Genomic DNA, 17,500 nt, shown 5'->3' on the forward strand with positions numbered 1-17,500 from the left:
AGAGCCAGGAAATTAGACCACATTACTCCTATTCTCTCCTCTTCTTCTTTATTATACTTGCACTCCTGCTTTTACCGGCCTCCTTTTGATGCCACGTAAGATTTAAGGTGCTACTGCTTTAGGAGCTGGCCTTCTATCAATACCAAAAGTTAAAAGAACTCAGCAGGAAACACAGCCTTCTCTATACTCTCAGTGAGTGTGCTATCTGTTGAATAGTCTGCTACCCCTAATGGGGAGCTGACTACTGAAGGATTCTAATCCAAAGTTAAAACCTACCTCTTTGTATTTGACTGAACGTTTTAACTGAACGAACGGGATCGGCCCTCACTCATGAAGTTTGATACAATATACTGTGGCGCCATCTAGTGGCTGAAAGAGGCATGCTTTAAAGGTCCCATGGCATGCAACTTTATGATGCTTTAATATAGATACACAGTATTTGAAAACGTTCCCGAAATTCAGCCGTGGTGCAGGATCACTGCCACTACGAGCTTTCCCCTAACGCGCCGTTTCGGTGTCTGTAGCTTTAATGCAAATGAGGAGGAGAGAGGTGGGTCAAGGAGGAGGGTGGGGGTGTGGCCCTGAGCAGCTTGCGGCCACGGAACCATATGCTGTTTACAGTGGATATATCGCAATGGCGAGGCGCACACAGCCTTTGGCCGTGTTCTGTAAATATTCGGGAGTCCTGGAGCTCTATATCTAAATAATATCATATTATACATCGATATCTATATCATGTCATATATATTATCACGGCCAAAAGCTTTGTGCGCCTCCAGAAGATATAATGGATCTCTGGTTCTTCCACGTCCACATCAATCTGAAGTAGACCGAACGACGTCATGGAGGAGAAAGGGATTGGTGCCCGCGATTGTTGACCGCGATTTTCTCCCACCGGCGCCTCGCCGCCTGGGCAGGGGGCACCGCCTCCTGCAGCGGGCAGCGGGCGATGCCCAGGTGGTGGTCCCTCGGCAGCGTGAAGCGGGGGTCAAGCGGGAGACAATCTCGGACAACAATCCCTTTCTCCTCCATGTGTTGGTTCTTGTACTTCAGGGAGTCAAAGCCAAGTTCCTTTCCCCCCAATATCTTCTCAACCATGGCTGAGATAATCCCCACTACGAGTCTCGTTGTGGAAATACCAGAGACGAGAGTCTGACGTGTTATGCGCCATAACACCAACAGCAGAACGGTTATCCAAATAAAGAAGTGTAGGCATACAACACTTGCGTTACAGTCCTGGAGCTCTATATCTAAATAATATAATATAGCCTAATAGGCCTACATATCATATAATACATATGATCACGGCCAAAAGCTTTGTGCGCCTCCAGACGATATTATGAATCACAAACGACTGCGTCAATCCGAAGTAGACTGAACCGCGCGCTGCCCGCTGCCGGTTGCCGGCTGCCCGCGGTGGTGCTTCGCTGTGGTGGTGCCTCGCGGCAGCGGGCGGCGGGCAGCGGGGCTCAACGATGGCTGCGATAACCCCCGATACAGTCTCGCTGGGGAAATACGAGAGACGTCCGAGAAACCAACGTGTTATGCCCCATAACACCAGCCACAGAATGGTTATCCAAATAACAAAGAAGTGTACAACACTTGCGTTACAGTGGGTAATTACACACACACACATGTGGCGCTCACAAGGTCTTAGCTCATTGTCTCATTGGCGGGCCAAATTCTCTGGGCCGGCAAGGCAGAGAAAGGGGAGGTAGCTTGGCCCCTTATGACGACATATGGGGCCACATTCAAAATCAGCTCACTTGAGCTTCCAGGCGAGCAGAACACCTAGTGCTCGTTTTACACCAAACGCAAGTTTTAGCCACTGGGGGACCATAGGCAGGCTAGGGGAACTCATATTAATGTTAGAAAACCTCATAAAGTAAAATTTTCATGCCATGGGACCTTTAACCTCACCAAATGATGTGCTATTTATATGCCCAAGGGCCTACCTAGGGCCCTACTTATACATTTATTTCTGGAATAAAAGGCAAAAATAATAAAGACAATTCATATTTACGTTTTTATTATAAGCAAATGTACAGTCGATTTCCATCGATAGCAACAAAGGTTCACAAATAACCGCCAGTGAATCTATATATATTTATATATATATGTGTGACTGTAATAAACTGTATACAAAAGACCTCGCAAAACTGTACATCCATTAACATACCTACACGTAGGTGTATGCATCAGGTACGGGTGATTTTACATGTATTTATGCGCTTTGGGTTATTATAGTGGTGTAACTTTACGACAACATCATTGCATGTGATTAAAAAAAGAAGGAAACATTTTTTTCCGAAGGCTGTTGCTTACAGGTCGTCCTTCCAGAGAAAGTCCACGATTTGTGTCTGTGGCGTTGTGTTTCCATGGCTTTAAAGTTCTCCTCTTGTTTGATGCAAATTACCTGTTCGTCTCTCATGGGCTATTTTTTCTCCCATGCTGCGATTACATCCAGTGTGTTGTTTCTTGGAAAAGAAACAAGCCAAAACTAGGAATATGACTCTGTAACACAACACAAGACTGCTGTCTTCTGGAGAATCCCCCCCCAAAAAATCATGATGTTCTGATACGGACGCCCACCATGTATTAAAACCTCCTTAGTCTAACACATGTGGATGTTTGAACACTGATCCAATGAGAAGTTTCCATTGTCAATACTTCTGTCACAGATGAGTTGACTGAGGAAAGGCTGTCTTTTGCATAACACAGGATGAGTCAGTTGAGACAACCTCTCACCTCTAATATAAAAAAGGTCAAATAAAAACCAAAAAAGCTCAAAGCCAATTAGGGTGGATAAAGAAATACTGAAAGGCTTCGGTCAAACCTAAAGGGACAATAAACATTAAACGTCACATTTGCAGCATTCTTAAGCATGTGTTGGGCTAGTATAAAAACATATTATTTTGACGTATTTGTCACTTTTGTGAGGAGGTGACATTAATACTACATTCCGCGCCTGCCCACTTAAATCAGTCACTTGTATCCGAAGACAACGTCCGTTTGTTTGAAGTGCTAATAGCGACAACCTGACATCTAGTGGTGGACAAAAATGATTGATTAAGCGAACAATGATCGAAGCAATGAAGTCTAATTGATTGATCAATTGGCCATTTCATCAAGTGAAAACACTTTTTTTTTCTTATAACTTCAGAAATGTATTCATATTTTTCAATTCACCTCTGGGTTCTACACAGAATATACGATACTTTGGTTCTAAAAATTAGACCCAACATTATCTGGTTACCACCTCTTATATAACATAGGTATTGAATGTATATACATCAATTATTTTAGTGTCAACCTATGGCTACGTGCAGGACCGCTGGACTGCACACACAAGCATAGGTGCTCATTCGTCACAAGGAACGACCATAACGTTCATACATCTCAAAAGGAAAAACAGAAAAAAGATGTTGATGTGTATGATTTGTAAGATGTGTACTCTGAAGTGAATGAACCTCGACATAGCCGAGAGAATCGTTCAAATATCCATTTGTGACCAATGCAACACACAAATCCCCCCGAGGGACATCTGTCCAGTATGGTGTGACTGGAGGCTTCATGTTGAACCTGCACCTTGTAACGGTCCCCATTAGCCACCTCCAGAAGCTTGAGTTGTAGCTAGGGTTGTAGCTACATAGTTTTGACCTCTAAGATGTCATCTTAAATGTTCAGTGGGTTAAGGGGGGGGGGGGGGGCGGGGACATTCTAATATGATTTATAGAGAAAAATATCCATGGTGTCGGTTCGTCGATAGAAGTAATGCTAGGTACACAGGAGAACTGGGTTGCATGAAACCAATCAGTTCTGACCAAAGTGCATCAAGTCACTTTCTCTTCCTCACTTGCTCGCTTCATCACGGTGTATTTATATATGTATAGAGAGAGAGATATAGATATTGTGTGTGTGTGTGTGTGTGTGTGTGTGTGTGTGTGTGTGTGTGTGTGTGTGTGTGTGTGTGTGTGTGTGTGTGTGTGTGTAAACTGCCTAGGAAAGAAATTACGAAACATTTGGTGACATCTCTTCGTAATAGCTAACATAAGGTTTGTAACGCTTCAGGCCTCACAAGGCACCTTAACGTTACGATGAGCAACCTGAGATAATCGCTACGGCAACAAGGCTTCCGAAGGGGGGGACGTTGTAATACTATATCTACATTTAACATAATAACAACTTTTTCCAGTTATATCTACGCTCTATCTACGATGACCGGGCTCTGCTCTCTGGATCTCAGCTGCTCCCCCGTTAAACAGAGAGCACCATAGATGGGTTGGTGGACTGGTGGATGGATGGATGGATGGATGAATGGGCTGAGGAGGGGAGGGCATGGCCGAAGACATGAGGATCAAGTCAGGTGGAGATGCAGGCTGCGCCAAAGAACAGGGTGTTGAGGCAGACAATGTGGAGCAATGCGAAGGGTTTTTTCTTCGGTTCTTTCTTTCGAAAACAAAAGAAAGAAAGGGAAGAAAAAAAGTAGAGACAACATTAAGAAACCAAGAGAAGGCTCTCAGAGAGGAGAGAGAGCAATGAAGGAAGAGGCAGTAGTGTTAGGAAGAACAAAGCAACAGGAGATAATGAAACAGAAGCAAAAAAGTTCAGCCATTTTGATAAGTGGGGACTACACTTTTAAGGCCGCTATATTGTACAGTCACTCAGTATGTGTTTGTTCGTTTGTATGACATCACACTACAGGTACAACTAACTCCTCAACTCAACACAAGACCCTGTGTCAAAAAACAAAGGCCTCCAAAAAAACATTGTGCCTTGTGCTGTTAGGCTTTTTGTGCTCCGGCTCCCGAACCACCCACTCTCAAAGCAATAGTGTTCCTCTCGTTGTGTTGTCAACGCCGCCTCGCGCCAGTGTCACAACGTGGACTCTGGTAGATCGTTCTGTGTGTAGAACTGTTGGTCACTGTGATGCTGACCATGTAATTCAGACTTACAGCCCCAGCTAAAGAACAACAGCAATTTTTTTACTAATGGGACCATTTGTGAGATCACAAATGGACCGAACTTAGCAAGGTCTGGCATTGAAAGTGATTGACGGATGTGTGAGGGGGATAATGTTTACAAAATGCTGCCAAGCCAAGCACAAATCTTCATCTGTTTGTTTTTTTAAATATAATTGAACAGTCAAAGAAATCAAAGAAATAGTAAAATTGCATTCCTTATCATAAAAAGAGCCTTCATCCTGTAACAGTGATAATGCCGTTCTCAAATCTCTGTTTACACCTGACCACCTGCTGTGGTCAGGTGTTGTGACGCGGAGGGCTGCGCAAGCTAGCTGGTGTTAAGGCAAAGGGAAAGGCAAAGGGAGTCCTTGTGTGGCTGCACCGCTTGTGTTTTGTGCAATCTCGTCGTTTGTCATCACAAACACTCAGTAGCGATTAAAAAGTTCCGGAAGCTTCAACATGTACGCTGAAAACAAAGTGGTCCGAAACAAAACTATGAAGTATTTTGTAAAGTGCAAAAGTTCTTAAAGACATCAAGCGATTCCCCACATGGACACACGCTGCCTAAACGTCACACAACTGACACAAACAAACACACACTACACAAATACACATCTCAATCTAGGTAGTACATCGCCACTCTATCCTACCAGACTCCAAACTATGTACAGGAACAACCACAGGATACAGTTTGCAGTCTGAGTGTTGGGAGAACTTTTGTTTTCCATTCAGAGGACAGAGAATGAAGGACTCGCTAATTGACAGTAATAATATCATAATATACTCTATGTATTTACTATATAAGAATATAATATATGTATGCCCGTATGTCCAAATGAAACTACCTGTGATTACATTAATAGGGAATTCCTGAAGATATTAAGTAAAAAAAAAGTAATATGGCTTATTGCTAGTTACAATACAATACAATCTTACTAAATTTCTTATTTTGACAATAACTCTTGTAGCAATATATTCAGGTTACGTATGCGCTCCTCAGTGTGCTATCTTACAGCTTAAATACGCGTATGTAATGCACGTTAAATGACGCATGGTTAATGATTACATGTAGGCCAGGAGGCTGTGGTACACGTCAGCCTTTAGTGCAGGTCACAAGCAAGGGTTTATGGCCAAATTCAGTTCGGAAGCTCTGAGCTTCCCGAAGACCACTTGACACCTTTGACCTTAACAAGTGCAAAACAACAGCCTTCTCTTCCCACTCAAGACGCCAGACCAGACACTACTCCACCGCTCCCTCCTTACAGTGACGGTGTCTCGCCGGCTCCCCCTTTCCCTACGGAGTATTTCTGGACAGAAGGTTTGCCCACAGGCAACACCAGTTAGTCCTATACAGAGAGAGAGACATGGAAACAGAGAGGGAGAGAGAGGGAGAAGAGGGAGGAAAGGAGTAGACAGATAGGAAGGTGTAGGTTGTAGGAGTGTTTGGAAAAAGAAAAGAGGTGTTAAAGGAAAACGTAAAGGTCAGAAAACAAATGAACACATGCAGGCATGGACCTGAATCATAACCCCAACACATTTCTCATCACCACTACGTGTCATCATACAGCATGTTATTTCATTGCATCATCGTCTTTGCTGTGACCTAATGCACGCGGGTTTACCAAAGCACGATCAGTACCGATGAACAGTTCAGTCTGGAGGGAAATGTCTCTGATCGTCGATGGAGACTGTGGTTCCTCAGCGGGGATTTGGTTTCTAGCTTTTTGTTCGCTGTGACATCACCAAACGGCCTTAGAACAAGCCGTCTGAAATAGGAACGCTTTGCCTGTGATTTGAGGAAGAGGTGTGTGTGTGTGTGTGTGTGTGTGTGTGTGTGTGTGTGTGTGTGTGTGTGTGTGTGTGTGTGTGTGTGTGTGTGTGTGTGTGTGTGTGTGTGTGTGTGTGTGTGTGTGTGTATGTGTGCACCCTGAGATTTCTGCACCAGGGAAAGCGGCGACAACTGCGTCAATATACCTCACCCCTACACCCAGAACCCCTCTTTATATAGGTATGTATAACTTTTCTACACATAGTATAAAAAAATAAATTAAGGTCCAAGGCAATGCGAACAAAAATAAACTAGACTGTTGTCTCGGGCCCTGTGCTACCATAGGCCCCGCCCCCTCGGCCCTTAGGCCCGCCCTCTCCCCGGGAGAGGCCGGCGAATCGTAGCAGCGGGGGGAAGGAGGGGTAGTCATGCCTGGGGCGCCAGCGTGTGAACATGAGCTTCTTCTCTGAGGTGAAGGGAGAGTCGAGAGCAGACCTGCTGGGGTTGGGCGGGGCCGGTGGGTTGGGGTCCTGCTGTCCCCCACGGAGGGAGGCCAGGGGGGAGAACTCCGAGAGCTGCCCCCGGTACAGCCTGTCGGCATTCTGGGGGAGAGAGGAGGGAGGGAGAGAGGAGGGAGGAAGGGAGAGAGTGGTGGATGATTGGAGAGAGAGTGAGGAACAGAGGGGACGGTGGAGAGAGAGTGAGGGAAAGAGGGGAGGATAGAGAGAGAGAGAGATGGGGAGAGAGTGAGAAAGAGGGGAGGATAGAGCGAGTGAGATGGGGAGAGAGTGAGAAAGAGGGGAGGATAGAGAGAGAGTGAGATGGGGAGAGAGTGAGAAAGAGGGGAGGATAGAGAGAGAGAGAGAGTGAGATGGGGAGAGTGAGAGAACGAGGGGACGATAGAGAGAGTGAGTGAGATGGGGAGAGTGAGAGAACGAGGGGACGATAGAGAGAGTGAGATGGGAGAGTGTGAGAAAGAGGAGACGATGGAGAGAGAGTGAGATGGGGAGAGAGTGAGAAAGAGGGGATGATAGAGAGAGAGAGAGAGTGAGGTGGGGAGAGTGAGAGAAAGGGGAGGATAGAGAGAGAGTGAGATGGGGAGAGAGTGAGAAAGAGGGGAGGATAGAGCGAGTGAGATGGGGAGAGAGTGAGAAAGAGGGGAGGATAGAGAGAGAGTGAGATGGGGAGAGAGTGAGAAAGAGGGGAGGATAGAGAGAGAGAGAGAGTGAGATGGGGAGAGTGAGAGAAAGAGGGGACGATATATAAAGTGAGAAAGAGGGGACGATAGAGAGAGAGTGAGATGGGGAGAGTGATAGAACGAGGGGACGACAGAGAGAGTGAGATGGGAGAGTGTGAGAAAGAGGAGACGATGGAGAGAGATGAGGAGAGAGTGAGAGATAGATGATGAATGATGGAGAGAGATGGAGGGATGGAGACAGATGGATATTGAGACGATGGCGGGAGATATTATAGAGATGGAGAGAGGTGTAGACAGAGAGAACGAGCGGTAGAGCGAGCGACAGAGCGTGGTCGTTGAGATGACAGCGAGAGAGATGGAGTGACAGGGAAAAGTATTGGGGAGATGGAGGGAGGGAGAGAGAAAGAGGGAGAGAAGGGGCGACATTGAGAGAAAGAGAGAACAAAGTTAGTCCTGCAGTATTGGAGTTGTGGGGCTTGCATGTGAAGTGTCACCGTGCACACATCCCCACATGGGTGGTGTAGAGCAGCTTGTGTGTGTGTGTGTGTGTGTGTGTGTGTGTGTGTGTGTGTGTGTGTGTGTGTGTGTGTGTGTGTGTGTGTGTGTGTGTGTGTGTGTGTGTGTTTTTAAGCAGGCACAAGCAATGCAGTGGTCTCCAGCCATACCCAATCCCAGCATGTAAAAATATATACAGAGAACCAAACACAGCTGGTCTTTCCGAACGCAACCGCACTAAACCACAACAACTCGTGCAATAAATGGGAGCACATGCATGATGGTCCAATCCTTCGCCCATCCCAACCATGCACGCAAACATGTGTTCATGCGATACACATGCACAAGCACACACATTCTGGTCCTTCTTTCTATCTCTGTCATTCATTGTTTTTTCCTTCATTCATTCCTTCAATCATTTGTTTATTCATTCGTTATTAAATTGGTGCCACAAGAGGGCAGCAGAGCTCGGTTGAACTTTTGACATTCACTTGAAACACACATGTTGGGTTAGTCATTTACTACTTAACGTTTAAGTAGGTAGTAAAGTACTGTAAGTCTTAAGATAACCACTCCTTCGTCCAACATAACATCACCGCAGGCTCACCATTAGTTAGTTGAGATCATTAACGAAGCCGTTAGTGACATAACACCTCTTAATAACCCCAAACTTTGTGGGAACTTCCCAGTTTAGAAAGTAAAAGTCCTTATTCACTATGCTCTATGCTAAGTGAAATGCTCCAGCCGGGCTTATACAATATCACACATTCATATGTTGATTATGAAAAATGTACTGTTATGAGTTCATATAGTGAATTCAAACTCAAGACTTTTATTTTCTAAACCCGGGCGTGGTCCTACACCAAACTGTAACCACACCACACGTTCACAAACCCGGTGGCATGGTGTTTTACCAGGGCGTGGCTCCTCTAGTCCTCAGAAATGGCCACTCTGTCTAGTAAGGAGTCTGAACTCTGGTACATCACGATCCTGTCAAACACCCTGCGTGCGCGCACACACTGGAACACACACACGCACATGAATACATGGGCACGCTCGCATGAATACAAGTGCACACACACACACACACACACACACACACAAACAAACAAACACTGTATATGCACAGGAAGCTAAAAATGTATTTCCACTGGAATTGGAATGATGCAAAAATAAATACATATTAAAGCAAAGAAATGCAAAGCACGTACTTCACGTGAACTTTAGTGCACAGTGTTGTATGTTGATCAACAACACCATTAAATCATAGTGAATAGCATCAGCCACTAAAAGCAGGACATCCCAGTAGTTGGTATTTTGGCTCCTCAAAGTTCCTAGGATCCACTTGACCAATGAGCAAATGATGACTCAGGATGAAATGCAGCGTTACAAACGGTCACAACGAAGCATGCATTTCCTTTCTAGACGTCTGGGAGTCGAAACCGAGAAGCATGCACACGTTTGGCACACAAGACAAGGAGAGAGAGCGAGCGAGCGAGAGGGGGGGGGGGAGGGGGGGGGGGGGGGGTGCAAAACCAGTCAGGCCATGAGGGGTAAACCCCCACATAGACGAAAACATGGCAGCACAACGTAGCAGCATAGTGCACGAGATCAGAGGAGGAGGAGGAGGAGGAGGAGGAGGAGGAGGTGCTGAAGTAGAAGGAGAGAATACAGAGGAAAGTCACCTCCAGGTTACGGGGGAGGGGCAGGTGGGTTAGGAGGAGTTTAGTAACTAAGTCTTCTGGAGGTCAACATAAAGATGGTGGAAGGCTCTGACGCCAGGCGCCGTCGGTTAATCTGTGCCGTTGCCCGGCAACCGCCCCAGGGAGGAGGAGGAAGAGGAGAGGAGGAGGAGGAAGAGGAGGAGGAGGATAAACCAGGGGAGACAAAGAGGAGGATGGAGAGGAGACAGGAGTTAATAGGATTAAACAACAAGTGAAACAAGATTAAATTGAAAGTACAACACTGTTGTGTGGATTTAGTAACACCTTTTAAAAAGGCTACATAATTAAAAAAATAATTAACCATAGTTCACAGTTTGATTCGAGTTGGGTGCTGATTAAATATGAATAGATTGGTTAAACCCAGATTCAAATCATCAATTTAAGTGTACCAAGGTTTTGGGATTTTAACTCTTAGATGGTAACATGCAAGAGCACTGGCTGCGTCTGATTCCAAATCCATCGGTTTACATGGAAACAATATCAAACTTTGCATTCAATTTAGAGTCTCGTCTAAGAGGACCAGTCGACCCCGATTGAGCAGTTATAAATCAAAGCTCAATAGCCCAGCCAGTAAAGATGTGGTGACTACTACAGAGAGAACAGACAGGGAAGTCAGAGTAAAACACTTGAGCCGAAAGGTTAAGTTATGGGTACATGCTTAGCCCTTCACCGACTCTTTAGGTAGAGTTATTAAACACTGTAGTTCCAGATTAACTGCATACATTGCCTGTTTATCAATCCCACATCGCAGGGTTTTGATGTTCATCCAGATGGGTTTATGTAATGTGAGTCACTCTTTATTTGACACCTGGAATAAGTCGCCGTTAAAGAAGCCATTTATCCATTTTAGAACCATCCTCCTTTGTGACCAAGTGAGTCTGACCGAATGCCGGTCAGCACTAGCAAACATATGTTCAGGCTCATTCAGTTCTTTATCAACTAGGCAAATAGAGCAGCTACTAGCATTCGGTGCTAGAACAAGCTACCGAGCGACACCAATGTGTAGGCCTTCTTTAATAGCTGCAGTTTTCTTTAAACCAATATGTCTGTATTAAGAAGTTGTTTTCCAGTCTTCTGAAGTTAAAAAGCGGGCACCACACACAGATAGAGAAGGGGGGGGGGGGGGGGGCTTGACTTACGTCAAGGATGGCCGGGAGGTAATCGTAGCTAGTGGCCCTCTTCTAATCCAGAGAGTCATATAGCATAGCATCTCAGTTAGCTCATAAAGTCTTTATGTTAAAATTTATACATGCGTGCGTGTGTGTGTGTCTGCATGCATGTATGCATCTCTGTGTGTCCCTCCACATAAAGGGACACCACCAGGTTTGGGACACAACCCTGGCGGCGCCCCTGTATGAAGGCGGATGTGGCAGGGCCGGGCTGAGGGCGTGGTACCTGGATGCGCTCGGTGGTGGTGGGCCACAGGGCTCTGCAGATCACCTTCTTCACCACGTCGGGCAGCAGGCCGGCCGTGATCAGCAGGATGATGCTGAGCCAGGCCGGCCCGCTGGAAAGCATCTGCATGAACACGTAGTACATCCTCTGGTAGTTCAGGAAGGGCCTGCAGGGGGCGACACAGCGCAGAGAGACGGGTTAAAGCGGCTGCAGGGGACATGTTAGAGCAGGTTTTTTTTGCATAGGTATGTATGTGTGTGTGTGTGTGTGTGTGTGTGTGTGTGTGTGTGTGTGTGTGTGTGTGTGTGTGTACCAGATGATGCCCCCCCACAGCAGGGAGAAGACCACAAAGAAGATGAGCGAGCCCCAGATCACGAAGTGGTTGATCCAGGTCCAGTAGTGTGTATCCAGGACCAACTACCAAAGAGAGAGGGAGAGAGAGGTAGCGAGAGATTGGTAGAGAGAGAGAGAGAGGGGGAGAGAGAGAGAGGTAGAGAGAGAGAGAGAGAGAGAGAGAGAGAGGGGGGGGGGGGAGAGAGAGAGAGCGAGAGTATAAGTACAGCTTAAGGTCTCTTTAATGTGTCTGTCATCATCTCTAAATCCCTGAGCTAGTGGTTCCATGCTCATAAAATCCAACCTCAACCCACTTAACCAAACGCACTTTACCTTCAAATCTCTCCATCAACAATAAAACGGATTGTAAAATGTGTGTTTGTGCGTGCGTGTATGTGTGTGCGTGTGTGTACCTTAAACGTAACAGTGAAGACCAACACAGTGAAGACCAGGGTCCCGAAGGTCCAGTTTCCAAACATCTGTAAACAGCGTCAACACTGTCAGTTGATACGTAAAGCCCCCCCGGTCAGGGATATGTTTGTACACGTCTTACTTTCCTTCTGAATTGAATGCGGCATGTGTATGAAAGAACTAGCATGTGATGGATTTGATCGGTTGATTGGGTTAGAGTCTCTTGAATATTTATAGACGTCATTTGTTTTCCTGCTTTGTAACTTTATACCGCAGCCGTTGTTTCATTCAAATTAGTTTTGAGATAAAACAATGTTCTCTTTCGAGAGAAAACTAAATCCCTGATTGGATTGATCTTTAGGGTTTGAGTCATGGGATTTCATTCCTAAAAAACATTCAACGCATTATATCGAATAATTCCGTACCAAAGGGAGGGCTGTGGCAAAAACTAACTAACTTAAAACTACTGACTGAAACTTTGTAAGTAACTCGTAAATCACTAAACTATCCTCGAGCTCGTTTGAGTCCTAGGGTACATTAACAAACACTACTCTAAAGCTATGACTGCAAACTAAACACAAGAAACGTGTTTGGACAGCACAACAAAACACGGGAGACATGGGTTGAGTTGGACTAGGGTGGGGGTGGTTCGCTAAGAAAACGAATGCCTGAAGCTCTTGGTCCGTGGCAAGCACTCAGGGGCGGGACATGGGATGAACGGTGAACAGCTATTGGATGGATGGACGGTTAACAATGTGTATGTAATGTGTGCTTTTTATTTTTGTCGTGTTGTCGATATGTAGGTATTTCTGGTTTGTTTATGATATGGCACCACGAGGAGAGACCAAACAGGCAGGCAGTGGACTGAGGAAAGGAGTTGGAGGAAAGGCAGGAGGAAAGGGCGGGAACACAAAATGGAGGAGGAAATAAAGGGGTAGCTTACCATCTGTGTGTTGGATGTCATTAGCTAAGAGGGGCGGGGGGGTAAGGGCAGGAAGAAGAGAGGCATAACCAAGAAATGGCAACGAAAAAAATAGGTCAGAGAATTTTGAAGAAAGGGCAGAATTAGAGGGCAAAAAAGAGAGAGCATTCGAAAGAAAGAAAGATCATAACAACATAATCATCAACAAGGCAATAGGTGAGAAAAATCAATTGAGTCAAACCAAATGTCTGCCGTTGGAAGGTCAAAGAATAGAGTATCGGGGATGGGAGGCAAGGGGGGGGGGGGGGGGGGTCTGTTGAATTGAGGGTTTAGTTATACAGAAGTTGAGGATATGGCATAAGTAAAACGACGATACATATAGCACAATAAAAAAATGTCGTACATGTATCAGTTTTAAATTAATTGAAAAAAGAAAAACGACACCTTTAAGCTAAGCACAATATCTGCTACTGGCTGAGAAAGTTTTGGGGGAGTGGCTTTAGAAAGGTTTTTTTTTTCGGTTGGATAATTTCGAAATCCAGCTTACTCTGGCTGATGTCTCCAAATTGCCAGTACAGTTATCTTATATCGAAGAACCGGTAAAAAATTAAAACCATTTATTGACTATTTAATACCTATTTTAAAGTCAACTTATTGCCATACATTCCATTCGGATTTGATAAATTGATTTGGTCACATTATTTATCTTATGTCGTTTTCAGACTTAAGAGTTGAAATGCCTGAAATGAGCTTCTCAGCCGCCATTGATACGTCATTGAGGTCTGAACCAGTGGACACCTGGTTGAACTTAAAACACATAACTTAGCTTAACTTTAACATTACTCAGGAATTGTCTTACTGCCAGCTACTCCATTGTGTGTGTGAGGACAACAAAAAAAGAAAACCGATGACAAAAACGATAAAGTGTGCAACAGAGTGTAGCATTCAACTCTAGAGAAAGGGAATGAACCGCAAAACCACTACAAAATAAGAGCATGTTGTAGTTTTTGTAGTTTTTTTTACAGGCTACCTGTCCATTGCTTGTGAAGGTGGTGTTGTCAAACAGGAAGTAAGCACCGAAGAACATGACCATGGCGTCGTACACGCCCAGGATGGTCCAGTAGATGAAGATGGGCCAGCGCAGCAGGCAGTTCTTTGAGATATCCCTGGAGGAAACAACAGAATGACGGTAACACTTTAGTACTGTTACCACTACCAATACCTGGGCAGGGCTCATAGGATTCCTTGCTGGCTTAAAGCAATAGTCTCATACAACTTCAAAAAACTTTTTTTTAAGTCAAGTTTTTATTTTTTTTTAAACGACTGTTAAACGGCAGAGGTGTCTCTTAAAAAATAACTTGGAACATTATTGACCAGAAGCACCTGGTGGTGTCCTGACTTCTCTTAGCATCTGATTCACTGCAGGGACTCTCCTAGGAGTGTCCCTGCAGTGAATCAGAGTGTGTGTCCTCAGAGTGTGTGTCCCCAGTGTCCTCAGAGTGTCCGCTATAGATGGACCAGGTGGTCACCACGTTAACACAGGAGCCCAGCCCACCTGTAGAGGGTGGGGTCCTTCCTCAGGATGTCTATGTTGATGTGCTGCTCCATAAGGCTGTAGAGCAGGATGGGCAGCGAGGTGAAGCTGATGTTGTACAGCGTCAGGTAGGCTGTGTCGTACAGAGGCTGGGGGAGGGAGAGGGGGAGGAGGGGGAGAGAAAGGAGGAGGGGGGAGGAGGAGGAAGGATGAGGTATGGACGAAGGGAGAGGAAGAAGCGGTATGGAGGAAGGAGGAGGAGGGGGAGGTATGGAGCGAGGGGGAAGAGAAGGGGGAGGAGGAGGAAGTGTGGACGAGTAGGGAGAAGGATCAGGGGTTAGTTTTACATTGTGTGCATTGTGTATTGTATATTTTGGTCTGTGTGTTTAGCAGTGCACATCTGTGTTTTTATAGTGGGTGGATGGTAATGTACATGTGAGCAAGCGAGTGGAGCAGGTGAGCTGTAGTCCATAAAATATGTGTGCATCCACTCTGTGACTCACACACACACACACACACACACACACACACACACACACACACACACGCGCGCGTGTACGCTTGTACTGACCTGCTGCGAGAAGCCGCAGAAGAACTGATAGAGGAACTGGGGAAAGATGAAACACACGTTCTGCGGAGAGAGAGAGGGAGAGAGAGAGACATCCATATGAACATGACCCATCATCCGCACTGAAACTGTGAATACTGAGTGCCCAGACGTGGCGGCGAGCTCCCGTTCACCTTGTAGAAGAAGTACTGCACCAGCTCGGAGATGCGGATGTAGTAGTAGTGTCCGTGCACTAGCAGCATCTTCTTCAGGTGCTTGAACTTTGGGATGGCGTAGTCGCTGTTCCTGGCCGCCTGCCGACCCTCCTTACCCATGATGCCTTGGGTGGAAAGCCGGATCGGGACGGGAAGCAGAAGAAGAAGGAGAAGAAGCAGAGGGTGAGAGAGGTCCACTGGCGTCCATTCGGGCCGTGGACATTTTCTCTCCTTTTTAACCTTAATATATAAAATTGGCTTTTGTGCTTTGAAAGACCGGACAGCGAAAAGGTGACACGAAGCGGGTTGAAGGAAAGAGGAGACAAAACCCGGTTGCAGAAGCGAGAGAATGAAATGTGGCATAAGGACCACAGGTGGGAATCGAACCTTGGACGCTTCAGGGCGTATATCCAACACGGTTAGCATACTAGCGGGTCGAGCACCTGATTTTTTTTTTACAAATTTAAGATTATCCCTCCTTGCAGACAGCTGGGCCAGACCCGGCAAAACCTTAAAGGTGACATATTATATCACAAGGTGTGAGTGTGATTAGCCGTTATGAGCCATTTATGATCTATCCAGCACACATCTAAGTGGACACGCCCTCTTGTGATGTCAGAAGAGGCAGATTTCCAAAACGGCTTGTGGTTGTTTCCAAAACTGCTTGTGGTTGACATATTAAACCTGGTGGTTTAATATGTCACCTTTAAGACGGTGCAACGGTAACATTTCCACCCAGTTTGACTCAGAGAAACTGAGCTCTGTGGGACTGACCGATGCCCACGTGGGCCTCCAGGATCATGCTGACGTCGTTGGCCCCGTCCCCGATGGCCAGTGTGATGGGGTGCTCTTTGGACGCCTTGATCAGCTTCACGATCTACAGGGACCACACACGGGACAATTAGCTCCAATGCAAACGAAATACATAAGGTTGACAAAATAAAAGTCCTTATGTGTTTTGTCTACATGCTTTCCCTCAGCTATTTACACGTGTCGGCTGTATCTCTAGTTGACTGCTTATTGGCGAAACAAGGCGGTTGACATAGTGCACCAAGGAGGGCTTTTATTTTGCTATCCTAGTTTCCATTCTGCAATGAGACTCAGTCCAATAAAAACAAGACAAAGAATTGAAAAATATATATATGAGGAAATCTAATAGCAAGCATTTTATAGAGAGAGAAGGAAAATGATATACAGTATGTGACATTAAACCTGGACGCTATAGTGTGTCCAAAGAAAAATGAGAAGTTAAATTGAGCCCAAACACATCCTATACAAATCCCAACAACTCTGCTATATGAAACCACCTCTAGACCGCCCTCAGCTTATTTCTCACCAGTCAGGGCATCCCTTCCCTGATCGGTTCGGGGGGATACCACCCAGCCTGTGAATCACAGGAGGTGCTCCCAATGATTACAATGGGAGGGTCCGCCCATGACTTCCTGTCCCCTTACCTGGGCCTTCTGCAGAGGGGCCATGCGGCAGCAGAGCACGGCGCTGCAGTTGCGGCAGATCTCCAGGAAGATCTCCTTGTAGCCCCCCTCGCTGGAGGCCTCCTCGCCAGGCTGCAGCACGGCCGACAGCGTGGCCCCGTCGATGATCAGCCCGAAGTCACTGCACTCCCCCGAGAGGCTGGTGGGGGGTGAACGGATGAACGGACGAATGAATGAATGAAGGAAGACGTCATTCATCAGACGTCATTGGATTTTTTTTCAGGCATGAGCAAATGAGTGAACAAGTGAATTGGTGAATGAATGAACGAGCGGCAATGAAACAATGAGAGTGAACAAGTGAATTGATCAATGAACGAACGAGCAGCAATGAAACAATGAGAGTGAACAAGTGAATTGACAAATGAACGAAGGAGCAGCAATTAAACAATGAGAGTGAACAAGTGAATGGATGAATGAACGAACGAACAGCAATGAAACAATGAGAGTGAACAAGTGAACTTACGAATGAACGAACGAGCAGGAATGAAACAATGAGAGTGA

The 17,500-nt window shown here is 45.9% G+C and overlaps 1 protein-coding gene across 3 annotated transcripts in view; it reads right to left on the minus strand.

Moving 5' to 3' along the window:
- Positions 1–3,878: 3,878 nt before the first annotated feature.
- Positions 3,879–17,500, minus strand: part of atp11a (ATPase phospholipid transporting 11A) — a 47,130-nt gene continuing 33,508 nt past the window's right edge. The window contains exons 21-31 of one of the 3 annotated variants that reach the window (XM_079734789.1): positions 16,961–17,138; positions 16,281–16,383; positions 15,486–15,631; positions 15,316–15,375; positions 14,766–14,893; positions 14,241–14,376; positions 12,291–12,356; positions 11,858–11,961; positions 11,545–11,710; positions 9,340–9,444; positions 7,194–7,334 (exon numbers count right to left, since the gene is read on the minus strand). In XM_079734789.1, the coding sequence (XP_079590915.1) occupies positions 9,355–9,444; positions 11,545–11,710; positions 11,858–11,961; positions 12,291–12,356; positions 14,241–14,376; positions 14,766–14,893; positions 15,316–15,375; positions 15,486–15,631; positions 16,281–16,383; positions 16,961–17,138 (1,177 nt within the window). In that variant the 3' untranslated portion in view covers positions 7,194–7,334; positions 9,340–9,354. Of the gene's footprint in view, positions 7,335–9,339; positions 11,711–11,857; positions 11,962–12,290; positions 12,357–14,240; positions 14,377–14,765; positions 14,894–15,315; positions 15,376–15,485; positions 15,632–16,280; positions 16,384–16,960; positions 17,139–17,500 lie in introns of those variants that run through there. The other 2 variants (XM_079734790.1, XM_079734788.1) reach the window with 2 other exon arrangements.

This window comes from Pollachius pollachius, assembly GCF_949987615.1.
Source record: "Pollachius pollachius genome assembly, chromosome: 4".
Classification (NCBI taxonomy): Eukaryota; Metazoa; Chordata; class Actinopteri; order Gadiformes; family Gadidae; genus Pollachius; species Pollachius pollachius.